Raw genomic sequence first — 13,989 nt, forward strand, 5'->3', positions numbered from 1 at the left:
GATACTCTTTGTAGGGTTGGTATGAACTCAATGGGCCAAAAGGCCTACTTCCACACTGTAGGGATTCTATGAAGTTTGCTGTAGACAAATGTGACAGCTCCATTTCCAACAATACACCAGTGATGATACTTCAAAAGTGCTTCATTGGCTGGAAAACACTTTGAGACATCTGGAATTTATGAAAGCACAATATAAGTGCAAGTCTTGCATTCCGGGAGGTCACCTCTAGATTTCTGCCTTTCATGGCAAAATTACCCCAGTATTCCTTCATTGAGCAATTTTTTGTTTGTTAAGAATTTGACTCATGAGCCTTTTCTATGCCCCCTCTGAACATCTTGCTTGTGCTTCAGTGTTCAAAATCATGGACTGAATTATATGGGTGACAGCTGGGGCACAGACTAATTAAGAGGCCTCTCACAGGATTTCACAATGGATCATGGTCTTCTCTGAGGTGTGGCTTGCATAATCAGAGAGATGGCAGCTTAGCAATGCTGAGTGGTGCCCATAACTGTCACTGCAATATCAAGGAAAGTGCCTAATAGTGAAGAGATGCCCTCAATGTACAGGTGAGTGCATTCGGCTTAGGAGGGGAGTGGCAATCAGGGAGGGATATCCTTGAGCTCAGATGGTGTTACGAGCAACTGGGTGCCATAAAGGAAGCTGGAAGGCCACTGAGTGTCATTGTGTGGTCTTCAACATAGCAACACTCCCTCCCAATGTAAGCAAAATACCTGGGATATTGCATTTATTTAGTCATTTGCGAGGTTCAACTGACCACCTGCTGGTGGTCCAAATTAGCAACTATCTATGCTGGTCGCAATATGCCATCCCAGCAACTTGTCTCACCATTGGCAGCCCAGACCCAAAAGACCAGAAAAATTCTGCCTTATGTCATTAACTAACGAGGGGGCATAGTTTTAAAGTGAGTGGAGGTAGATATAGGGGAGACGTCAGAGGTAGGTTCTTTACTCAGAGAGTGGTAGGGGCATAGAATGCATTGCTGGAGAGGGTAGTGGAGTTGGCCTCATTAGGGGCATTTAAGTGGCTATTAGATAGGCATATGGATGATAGTATAAGGTAGGGGTGGAGGTTAGATAGACCTTAGTTTTAGGGTAAAAGTTCGACACAACATCGTGGGCCGAAGGGCCTGTACTGTGCTGTGCAGTTCTATGTTCTATCTTTTTCTTTACCAATTGGACAATGTGCTGCGGCATTTTGGGATTGCAATGTTGATCGGTGCTCAGGAGTTAAGAGTTCCTGCTCACTCTGCTAACACAAATCACTTACACCCTCAGAGTTAGCGAGATGGTAACTGCGATCATCAAAAAAAGTTATGTGACAAGAATTTGGTTTGCATGCAAAACACTCTATTCGGTTTTCACAGTTCCAGGGAATCAATGGACATTATTGATTATAACTACTTGCCCCTCTAGTGGACTTTGTTATATGATTGATTCAAATGGGTCCACTGTTCGTCAATATGACCAATTGATTTCTGCATTCAAAACTGTTTTGCCTGAAGGGGCTTTTGCAATTCATTCTTGAGCTGCAAGTGCTGATGGCAAATCCAGCATTTATTATCTTTTGCTTAACATGCTTGTTGAGCTTTTTTGAACCACTGCATTCAACATGCTGCAGATTTGTTTTGTTCATTATGTAGGCATCTCTGGCTGGGCCAGCATTTATTACCCAGTCATTGTTGCCTTTAAGGAAGTGGTGGTGAGTTGCCTCCTTGAAACGCTGCTGTCCACTAAACTAATTCTACCCCTCTCCGTAACTGTTCCATACATCAAAGCCAAGGTAAAGTCACCATAGTCCCAGAAGACTGCTCTCACATCAGAGAGCAATAGTTGGCAATGAATTTAACTGCACCTCAGCAAAAAGGTGAGCTTGAGAAAATAGTACCTTCAAAGTAAACTCAATGGGTGCAGGAATTAAAGCCCCACTGTTGGCATCACTCACAGAATCCCTATAGTGTGGAAGCAGACCATTCAGCCCATACCAACCCCCTGAAGAGCATCCTCTACCGACCCACCCCATTCCTTGTAACCCTGAATTTCCCATGACTATCCCATCTAGATTGCACATCCTTGGACTCTATGGGCAAATTAGCACGGCCAACCCACCTAACCTGCACATCTTTGGACTGTGGGAATGTACAAACTCCACACAGACAGTCGCCTGAGGGTGGAATCAAACCTAGGTTCCTGGTGCTGTGAAACCACAGTGCTGACCATTGTGCCACCATGCCACCACTCCAGAATCACAAATCAGCCATCTAAGCTAATGAGCTTCCATATGAACCAGTAGTCAATCAGTAGCCACAGTACTGTGAGTCTGGGCTGAAATACCCAAGACTGGGTAAGGACAGGTAATTTCCTCCTGGTTTGAAGAATGCCAGCGAAGCAGATTTTTCAAAAACTCATCCATAGGATATGGGTTGATCTGGCTGGGCCAGCATTTATTGTCCAACCCTAAATGCCTTTGAGAAGGTGGTGATGAGCTGCCTTCTTGAATTGTTGCTTTTGTTTTTATGAATAATAATGTCAAATGTTGATTCTTGTGGGTGAGCCAGTTTAATTTAGTTTCATTATTAATGAGACTTAGCATTTTATTCATCTTTATGTAACTGAATTTAAATCCGCTCAGCTGTCATGGTGGGATTTGAACTCATTTCTCCAAAGCATTAGTCAAAATAGCTAAATTGTTAGTCTAGTAACATTAGTATTATGCTGCCATTACAGTAAATATTCAAATATAAATGAAGTAACTGAATATTAGCTAGATTGGTATTGTTTCAGCATAGTCTAACCAGACTATTGTGTTGCTCTTTCATTAGAAAGAGATGACTGGTACAATTTAAGCTGAAGGCCACCACATCTCAGGCAAGGGGAGAGGCTGAGAAGGAGAGTCCTGCATAATAACCTCAACCAGTGGTGGGAATTAAACCCACACTGTTGTCATCAGAGTACTATCATAACCCAACACCCAGTCAACTGAGCTAAACCAACCTGCATTAACTAGATACTGCACAAACAGCTCAAATAATCTTCCCATATTAGTACCTTAACCATGTTAAAGAATGAAAGAAGGTTTCTATTTAGATGTGAACCAATGAATTAGAAGCAAGAAAGGAGTAGTCCAGGCTCTTGTTTCCTGACCATAAGATGAAAATTCAACTCAATGTTTTGCTTTAATTGGTTGGGATCAGTTAACTCAGGTGGTTGACAACGTAGAGTTAATACTAACAGTGTTGGTTCAGTTCCTGCCCTGTCTGAGGTTACATGCAAGACTCTCTTTCTCAATTTATCCCCTCACCTGAGGCACAGCGACCCTCAAGTTTAACCATTACCAGTCACCTCTCTCCAACAAGGGAGCAGTCCCATGGTCTGGGAGGGTGATTGTGACTTTACTTTCATCTCTCTCAAGCATCTTGGAAAAGGTGTAACATTAAAAACCATAAGACATAGGAGCAGAAGAAGGCCATTTAACAAGATCACTGTTGATTGGATGGAGGCATCAACTCCTCAGTCCTAACACTAAGCCTGATAACCTTTACCTCCCTTGATTTACAGCCAATGAAGTATTTTCTTAAGTCCAGGCATTGTTGGTGTGTGATGTAATTACAGCCACCTGGCTCCCACAAACAGCAATGTGATAGTAACCAGGTTATCTGGTTTAGTGAGAGATAGTAGGAACTGCCGATGCTGGAGAATCTGAGATAACAAGGTGTAGAGCTGGATGAACACAGCAGGCGAAGCAGCATCAGAGGAGCAGGAAAGCTGACGTTTCGGGTCTGGACTCTTCTGGGCTCTCCTCTGATGCTGCCTGGCCTGCTGTGTTCATCCAGCTCTACAACTTGTTATATCAGGTTTAGTGATGTTACTTGAGGGATAAATGTTGGCCAGGGCATCAGAGACAATTCCTGTGCCTTTTTTTCTTGATCGTAAAATCTTTTATGCCCACATGAGAGGGCAGACTGGACTTTGATTGTCATAGTCTGGATTTGCGTGGCACGAATGTTACTTGCCACTTGTCAGCCCAAGCCTCGATATTGTCCAGATCTTGTTGCATTTGGATTCGGACTGAATCTCATCATAGAGTCATAGAGTCATGCAGAATGGAAACAGACCCTTTGGTCCAACCAGTCCAGTTTAATGTGGCACCTAAGTGATGCTATTTCCGATTGCTGGGATGTCATGTTGAGGCTGTACAGGACATTGATTTGGCCACTTTTGGAATACTGGATTCAATCCTGGTCTCCCTGCTATAGGAAAGATGTTGTTAAGCTTGAAAGGCTGCAGAAAAGATTCACCAGTATGTTGCTAGGGTCAGAGGGTTTGAGATATAGACAGAGAGGCTGAACAAGCTGGGGCTTATTTTCTCTGGAGAATCGGAGTCTGAGGGGTTACCTTATAATGGTTTACAAAATCATGAGGGGCATGAATAAGGTAAATAACAATGCTTTTCCCTCGGGGTGGGGAGTCCAAAACTAGGGGGCATAGGTTTAAGGTGAGAGGGGAAAGATTTAAAAGGGACAGAAGGGGCAACGTTTTCACACAGAGGGTGGTTTTTTTTTAAGAAATGAGCTGCCAGGGGATGTGGTGGAGGCTGGACAATTACAACATTTAAAAGGCATCTGGATGGGTATATGAATCGGAAGGGTTTAGAGGGATATGGGCCAAATGCTGGCAAATGGGACTAGATTTATCCAGGGTATCTGGTCGGCTTGGATGAGTTGGAATGATGGTTCTGTTTCCATGCTGTACAGCTCTATGACTTGTTATCAGTGTTGCAGACTGATGCAGCATCTGTCCTCTCAGGTGTGCTCTAAACTCAGAAAACCAGTTGGTGAAGAGCAGAATTTCTGCCAGTCTATACTCATTTTTAATAAGCATTTATTGACAGATTTACTTGTTCTAAGCATACATTTCTAAAGACAGCTTCAGCCTTTTTTAGGGGCAGAATTGAATCTCCAGTTGGTGCCCACCCATCTGCATACAATTAAACTCAATTAATATAAATAAACAAGATGGACATAAATGATCCCTGGTTCTCTTGCTGTCTGGCCTATATAAAACTCTCAAGCAAGAAAACCATGGCATATTATCAGGTTAGTAATCTCAAACCTGATTTGGCATTAAGTAAATTAGTAGTAGAGTTTCCTAATAATATAAACAGTGACCAGTCCTCCACTGATTGTAAAGCAATTTGAGAAAGGAACCTTTTTTTCATTCGTTCACATGACATGGGCATTGTTAAAACTGGAAAGCCATTATTCCATATCCCGATTACCCTTAAGAAAGTGGTAATGAGCTCACTTGATTGGCACCACATCCACAAACATCCACTCTCTTCACCACCAACGCTCAGTAACAGCAGTGTGTGTTATCTACAAGATGCACTGCAGAAATTCACCAAAGATCCTCAGACAGCACCTTCCAAACTTCCATCTAGAACAACAAGGGCAGCAGACACATGGGAACACTACCACCAAATTCAAGTTCCCCTCCAAGTTACTCATCATCCTGATTTGGAAATATATCTCCGTTCCTTCACTGTTACTGGGGCAAAATCCTGGAATTCCCTCCCTAATGGCATTGTGGGTCAACCTACAGCAGGTGGACTGCAGCGGTTCAAGAAGGCAGCTCACCACCACCTTCTCAAGGGACAGGCAATACATTCTGGCCAGCCAACAACATCTACATCCCACAACAAAATGAATAAATAAAAATAAAAACCACGGCTCCACACATTCGCCTGTAACTCTGGATTACTAGCCCAGCCACAATAACACCACCTCCCTTATAAATATAAGCTCTTCATTCTAAAAGCCAAGATAATGTGTTTGAGCTAAGTGGATTTCTTCCATTTTGTAGTGTTAATGCAACTATGTTTCATCTGAAGGATAACACATCTGACAATGCATCAGTCTCTGAAATATCAGCCAAGATCACAAGCTTGAATTTTACTTTGGGTCTAAACCCACAGCCTTCTGAACTATTGTAGTCAATTTACACAGGGGTTTATTGCTCCTGTATTACGATAAACCAAAAATGATTTAAATGTAAAAAATGAAGCTTTTTTGTTGAACGATAACAGAGGAGAAGGAAGATAAATACTTATTGTCTTCTCCCTTTTTGCTTTTTAATGATGTGTTTTTCTCTGGATGGAGAATCAATAAAGCAACAACACAGAGAGAAACAAGTAAACTCTTTCTGAAGAAGATTAAGGCAGGTAATCAAGTTGAAATAAATGCAGATAAGTACTGATCAATGTTAAAGTCAATGATGGAGTGGAAAGCCTGTGAATTAAGGTAAAGAAAATAAAACAAGTTACAGAGTTCATGAGAAAGGCAGATGAATGGAAATACGTCGGTCAAAATATCATGCAAAAAGAGATTGAAATGAAACCAGTGTTGGCACAATGATTATTAAACAATCTAGCATTTGAGAGCAACCTTCCAGTGTGTATCTTATGAATAACAGTGTCAAATACTTAAACTGCTGAGGTGCAGCATTAAAGTAGCCAACTATTTTATTAGGATATCAGTATTGATTGGTATGCAGCTGACATTCATCAACTAAAAGTCAGAAACTGATAAATTATGCTAATTATATTTTATGACAAACATATCAAATCATTTGCAAGCAACAAGTTACATTTATGTAGAGCATTTAAAATAACATAATTTCCCAAGGTTCTTAACAGGAGCATTATAAAGCAGAATCTGACTCTAAATCATGAAAGGTAATGACAGGGCAGGTGATGAAAAGCTTGAATGAAGAGATCTGTTCTAAAAAGATTTTAAAGGGGAGAACTGAGGTAGAAATTCCAGAGCTTGGGTTTAAGGACAATGCTGCTCGATAGGTCCATGGCAGGTCGTGAGGGAACCAGTAAAGGGAGAAAGCATATTTGACCTCGTACTAACCAATCTGCCTGCACAGATGCATCTGTCCATGATAGTATCGGAAGAGTGACTGATGGGGAGACAAAGCCCTTTCTTTGCAATAAGCATGCCCTCCATTTCATTGTGTGGCATTATCACTGTGCTTAGGGAGATATATTTTGAACAGATCTAGCAACTCATGACTGGGCACCCATGAAGCACTGTGGAAAATTAGCAACAGTACAATTCTATTTGAAGGCAATCTGATAGGGTGTGGGATTTGCCTTAGCATATCCCATGCCCGATCATTCCCACTATGCCAGGGATCAACCCTTGTTCAATGAAAAGTGCAGGAGGGCATGCCAGTAGCAGCACAGGCACATGTGAGGTGTCAATCTCGTGAAGCTACCATGGACTACTTGCATGCCATACAGCATAAGCAGCAAATCATAGATGGCATCAAGTTTCAGAACCAAGGGATCAGGTCTAAGTTCTGCAGTCTGGTCAGATCCAGTCATCAGTGGGGATAATCAAAAGACTCACTGGAGGAGGAAGCTCCACAAATATCCCCATCCTCAATGATGAAAGAGCCCAGCACATCAGTGCAAAAGATAAGGCTGAAGCATTCGCAGCAACCTTCAGCCAGAAGTGCTGAGTGGATGACCCAGCTCAGCCTCCTCCAGAGGTCCCCACCATCACAGTTTCCTGTTTCCAGCCAATTCAATTCACTTCACATGATTTCAAGAAATAGTTGAAGACACTGCAAAGGCTATGGGCCCTGACAAGACTCTAGCAATGGTAGTGAAAGCTTGTGCTCCAGTTCATGCTGCTCCCCTAGCCAAGCTCTTCCAGTACACATTCACAGCACTGGCATCTACCTGACAATATGGAAAATTGCTCAGGTATGTGCTGTGCACGAAAATCAGGACAAATCCAACCTAGGCAATTGTCACCCCATCTGTCTACTCTATCATCAGTGAGGTGCTCGAAGGTGTCATCACTGTGCTATGAAGAAGCACCTGCTCAGCAATAACCTACTCAGTGACACCCAGCCTGGGTTCCATCAAGACCAGTCAGCTCCTGACCTCATTACAGCCTTCATTCAAACATAGACAAAGGCACTGAATTCCAGAGGGGAGGTGAGAGTGACTGCCCTTGACATCAAGGCAACACTTGACTGAATGTGGCATAAAGGAGACCTAGCAAAACGTGGAGTCATAGAGTCATAGCATTGTACAGCATGGAAACAGAACCTTCAGTCCAACGCGTCCATGCCTACCAGATATCCTAAATTAATCTAGTCCCATTTGCCAGCAGTTGACCCATATGTCTCTAAACCCTTGCTATTCATATACCCATGCAGATGCCTTTTAAATGTTGCAATTGTACCAGCCTCCACTACTTCCTCTGGCAGCTCATTCCATACACACACCACCCTCTGTGTGAAAAAGTTGCCCCTTAATCCCCTTTAAATCTCTCCCCTCTCACCTTAAATGTATGCTGCCTTGTTTTGGACTACCCTACCCTGGGAAAAAGACCTTTGCTCTTCACCCTGTCCATGCCCCTCATGACTTCTATAAGGTCACCCCTCAGCCTCTGACGCTCTAGGGAAAATAGTCCCAGCCTATTCAGCCTCTCCCTATAGCTCAAAACTTCTAACCCAAGCAACATCTTTGTAAATCTTATCTGCACCCTTTCAAGTTTAACAACATCTTTCCTACAGCAGGGAGAACCAGGATTGAATGCAGTATTCCAAAAGTGGCCTGACCAATGTCCTGTATAGCCGCAACATCCCAACTCTTATACTCAATGCACTGACCACTAAAGGCAAGGGCACCAAATGTCTTCTTCACTGCACGATCTCCCTGTGAATCCACCTTCAAGGAACTATGAACCTGCACTCTAAGGTCTCTTTGTTTGGCAACAATCCCCAGGACATTACCATTAAGTGTGTAAGTCCTGTCCTGATTTGCCTTTCCAAAATGCAACACCTCACATTTATCTAAATTAAACTCCACCTGCTACTCTTTGAATTATTGGCCTATCTGATCCAGGTCCCATTGTACTCTGAGATAACCTTCTTCGCTGTCCATTGCACCACCAATTTTGGTGTCATCTGCAACTTACTAACCATACCTCTTACATGTATAAATGACAAAAAGCAGGAGGCCCACCACCGATCCTTGCCGCACAACGCTGGTCACAGACCTCCAGTCCAAAAAAATACAACCCTCCACCAGCACTGTCTGTCTCCCACCTTCAATCCAATTTTGTATCCAAATGGCTAGCTGTCCTTGGATTCCATGTGATCTAACCTGGAGTTCATGAAAATTGGGGGCGAAAACTCTTTGCTCCCGAGCGCAAAGGAAGCTGGTTGTGGTTGTTGGACGTCAGTCATCTCTGCTCCGGGACCTTTCTGCAGGAGTTCCTCAGTGTCCTAGGACCAATCGTTTTTAGCTGCTTCATCAATGACTTTCCCTCCATCATAAGGTCAGAAGTAGGGATGTTCGCCGATGATTGCATAATGCTCAGGCACCATGCTGAGTTACTGAGGTACTCCATTTCCAAACGTAACAAAATGCAGGCTTTGATTGACAAGTATTGTCAGAGATTATTTGCAAGAGGGAGTGCTGCAGAGGTTCGTTAGGCCAATAGTGGGGCTGGCAAAACTATCGTGTGAGGAGAGATTGATTCATGTAGGCCTACATTCACGAGCATTTGGAAGGATGACAGTGGACCTGATTGAAATGTTTAAAATACTAACAGAGCTGTACAGACTAGCTGCAAGGAGATTGGTTTTGCTGGTTGTGGAATCTAGAACTGGGGGACACAGCCTTGGGATACTGGGTAAATCCTTTAGGACTGAGATGAAGAAACATTTCTTCACTCAAAAGATTGTAAACCTGTAGAATTCTCAACTACTAAAGGGTGTGGACACCAAGTGACTGAATGTATACAAGGAAGAGGTAAGTTTTTAGATTTGAAAGAATGTGGGGAGAAAGCAGGAATATGGCATTGAGATACGATAGCAACCTTAATCATATTGAATGGTAGGCGAGGCTTAAAGGGCTAACCAGCTTATTCCTGGTCCTAATTTCTATTACGGTATGTCTATGTTCATTCTAGAACTATGTCCATTCTAAAATTGTTGGCTTTGACATATCCCATTCACACCTATTCAGAAAGTAATTCACTGCTGGAGGGTTGCCTGACAAGAACTATTTCACTTAATGAACATTCCAGTGAAATGATTTAATATCCTTCATCCTGACATTCACTTTTTTTTTCATTGTGAACTTAATTCCATTCCACTCCAAGGTTTTTGAGAAGATTTGTAGCTCGGGTTGTTGATGCAGTTGTTGACTTGCTCACTGAGCTGGTAAGTTTGCTTGCAACCAAAGTGTAAAAGCGTAGTCTGCCGATACCTACACAACAGACCACAACAGGAAGACAAAACATGTCCAGAGAGACTAGTCACCCTACCATACATTAAGGACATATCTGAGATGACCATCAGATTACTTTGCACCCCCAACCCCCCAGCCCAGGAATCATGGTAGCCCACAAACCAACAGCTACACTATGATAGCCACTGATGAGAATAAATGATCCGACACAGTGGTTCAGTGGTTAGCACTGCTGCCTCACAGCACCAGGGACCCGGGTTCAATTCACCTTTGGGCGACTGTGTGGAGTTTGCACACTCTTCCCATGTCTGCGTGGGTTTCCTCTGGGTGCTTCAGTTTCCTCCCACAGTCCAAAGATGTGTAGGTGAGGTGGATTGGCCATGCTAAATTGCCTGTAGTGTTCAGGGATGTGTAGATTAGGGGGATGGGCCTGGGGTGGGGGGTGCTCTGAGTGTCGGTGTGGACTTGTTGGGCCGAAGGGCCTGTTTCCACGCACTGTAGGGATTCTATGATTCTAAACCATAATTAACAGTACCAACGTTCTTTACAAGATACCATGCAAAGACTGTCAAAAACTTTACATAGGGCAAACTGGAAGGAAACTAGCCATCAGGATTCACGAACACCAATTAGCTACCAAGAGACATGACCAACTATCACTCATTTCAATGCACATGGACAAAGAGGGAGACCAATTAGACTGGGACATTGTAGCCATCTGAGGACAAGCTAAGCAACGACACACACGAGAATTCCTGGAGGCCTGGCACTGCAACTCCATTAACAAACATGTAGAGCTGGACCCCATATACCAACCACTAAGAAACAAATCCGGAAGTGATGCCACCCACTCCAGCAAACTGAGGCATATGAATAGCAAGCGGGACACAATACTGATGCTTCACCGGAGGTGCACTGATGACGTTACCTAGTATGGTGACGAAACGTTTGCAACCAAACCCACTGGCTCGGCGAGCAAGTCAACAACTCCATTCTAGTCGTCACTTCCCAAGGATTCCTTGGCTTGAGGTCAATCTGTGACCTGAAGATAGAGATCAAAGGGAGCCAAAAACAGTTGGACAGACAAAGGAGTAGTTAAAGGTCAGTCTGGGGATTAAATAGCTGCTAATGGGGACTATAGGTGGCTGTCAATGAGTTGTGTGTGGCGCATCCCATGTGATGACAAGGCCTGGTGTGTGGGGTGGGAGAAAGGATGGGCAAAGGTGTTCAAGCCCAAAAATTGTTGAACTCAAATCCAGAACAGGCTATTCCATCCACATGCGATTGTTTTCTTTTGGACCAGATAAAGTTGCATTTGATCTGAAGCATCTCTTCCAGTAGATGGGTTATCTAATTAACTGAATCTATTTCTATGATCCTACATCTGCCTGAGTCTGCCTGTACATGAAGAGCATAGCTTGAATGACCTTTTTATTTTCCTTCTCGCTTACACCTGTCCTTGGCAAGGCAACCATCTCACAATGCTGCAAACCTGCTGCTCTCATCAGGGAACAAATTTATGACATTTTTATCTGCGATGGTTATATCAGGAAATTAGGTCAAACAGAAGTTTAACCAAAGCGTTATCATTTTCATTTTGTTGACAGATAATGAAATGCCGTGGTTCGATTCACTGAGAATGTACAGGCAGCCTACAGAGCAAATTGTGAAATTACACCCACACACTTAGTAACTTCAAATAAATCGTTTCTCATTTTCTTAATGGATTGCAGGGGGAAAAAGGCAAGAACTCATTCACTGAATTAACTCCACCAAAGACTCAACATTTTTCCTGGTTAACAGCTCACCTCCAGGATCTTACCGTGTTAGGTTTATCACTTTTTCTTTTTGGGTAAAATATCTAGTGTGAGAATCCACTGAGTAGTACATTGACTTATGAATGCAATCATTTGTAATTCCTGTATCAATTTTTAGCTTGCTTGATCTTTCACTGGGTATGGGGTGTTGAAAGTGAAGCCAGGATTTGTCCCAAAGAATTTACTGATTTGTTTAAATTGAAATGGCTTTGTTATATTGTTATATTATTCCAATGTGACTTAGATTTAGATTATTGTGTTTATATTTCTATGAGCCAAGAACCAGAGAGCACAGATTTAAGGGAATTGACAGGAGAAACAAAGTGCAACATGACAAAGAACCATTTCTTTCAGCCAGGAATGGTTAGGATGTGGAATGCACTGCCTGGGAGTGTGGTGAAGGAAGGTTCACTTAAGGCACTTAAGAGGGAATTAGATTATCTGAAAAGGAAGTGTGCAGGATTATGGGGGAAGGCAGAGGAGTTGCATTGGTGAGTTGCTTGTTCAGGACACACAGACCAGGCTGAATGGCCTTCCAGTGTGTTGTAATGATGCTAGGATTCTATGTATACATGTATATATCCAGCATATCATATCGTTTGTGTTGCACTACAGTCAGGATCAAAGCGACAAAGCATTGGTCTGTCCACATGAAGAGATCTGGAAAAATGCATTTGATTTAAAATATTGTCTAAAAGTGTGATTTCTTCAAATTTCAGGGAAGCACAAGATTCAACAGTAGTTAACTCCAATGTTAAAATAACAACCACAGGAAAATCATGCAAATTGTAATTAAATGGGTAATTAAACAGGGAACACATATTGCCATTCTTTGACTGTCACTGGGTCAAAATCCTGGAACTCCCTCTCTCATGGCAAGAGATAGCAGCTCAGCACCACCTTCTCAAGGGCAACATGGAATGGGAAGTAAATGCAGACTCAGCCAGCAAAGCCCACATTTCATGAATGAACTTTTTTTTTAAAATAAAGGCAGCATTTTGCAGGTTGGAAACAGATTTGACCAAATGGTCTATGCTGGTGTTTATACTTCACTCCTACCTTATCTCATTGAACACTATTGAGATAACTTTCTATTCCATTCTTTTCCTCACTTACCTGCCTAACTTCCCATTAATTGCAATGATGTATTACATAAAAAAAGAAGACCTCCATTTGAACAATTGTGACCAAAAGCAGTAGTTAGAATTTCCAACCAAATCTATTCAGTACTTATATAAAAATAATTGGTCTTGATTTATCAGTCAAGGGATGTGAACCCTGACAGAAAGCTGAAGGAGTAGAATCACTTGAAGTACTATTTCAAAAAAATTTGATAACCCAGTACAATCTTTGAAGCTGGGAGCATGACTTAATAAAGCTCACAGAGTCCTTGAAAGTATAAGGCAAGCACTTCATACCCAACCTTTGTAAATCGCTGTTTAGATTTCAGTTTGAATATTCTGCCCAGTTTGGTTTTATTTCATTGGCTGGGCCAACATTTGTTGCCCATCCCTAATTGCTCCTGAGAAGTTGGTGGTGAGCTGCTTTCTTGAACTGCAGCAGTTCACGTGGTGTAGGGTCACTCGCAGTGATGTTAAGAAGGGAGTTCCAGGATTTTGACCCAGCGATGGTGAAGGAACGGTGATATATTTCCAAGTCAGGATGGTGAATTGTTGGAGGGGAACTTGCAAGTTGTGGTGTTTCCATGTTTTTGTTGCACAGTAATGTGTAAAGATTTTTAGTAAAGATGTCAATGCTTTGGGCAGGATGCGGAAGGATTTACGAGAATGGAAACAAGAACAATAGACTTCAGTTACGGGCAGTCCCTGGGATGTGAATAGGTTCCATTCTGGAGTCTGTTTGCAAGTCAAATTGT

The 13,989-nt window shown here is 42.5% G+C and overlaps 1 protein-coding gene across 1 annotated transcript in view; it reads right to left on the bottom strand.

Annotated features, from left to right (window-relative positions):
* Positions 1-11,771, bottom strand: part of galntl6 (polypeptide N-acetylgalactosaminyltransferase like 6) — a 248,889-nt gene extending 237,118 nt beyond the window's left edge. The window contains exon 1 of the mRNA XM_048594039.1: positions 11,710-11,771. Coding sequence (XP_048449996.1) covers positions 11,710-11,771 — 62 coding nt within the window. The remainder of the gene's footprint in view (positions 1-11,709) is intronic.
* Between the last annotated feature and the right edge of the window lie 2,218 nt (positions 11,772-13,989).

The sequence above is a fragment of the Rhincodon typus genome, chromosome 3 (assembly GCF_021869965.1).
Source record: "Rhincodon typus isolate 14 chromosome 3, sRhiTyp1.1, whole genome shotgun sequence".
Classification (NCBI taxonomy): domain Eukaryota; kingdom Metazoa; phylum Chordata; class Chondrichthyes; order Orectolobiformes; family Rhincodontidae; genus Rhincodon; species Rhincodon typus.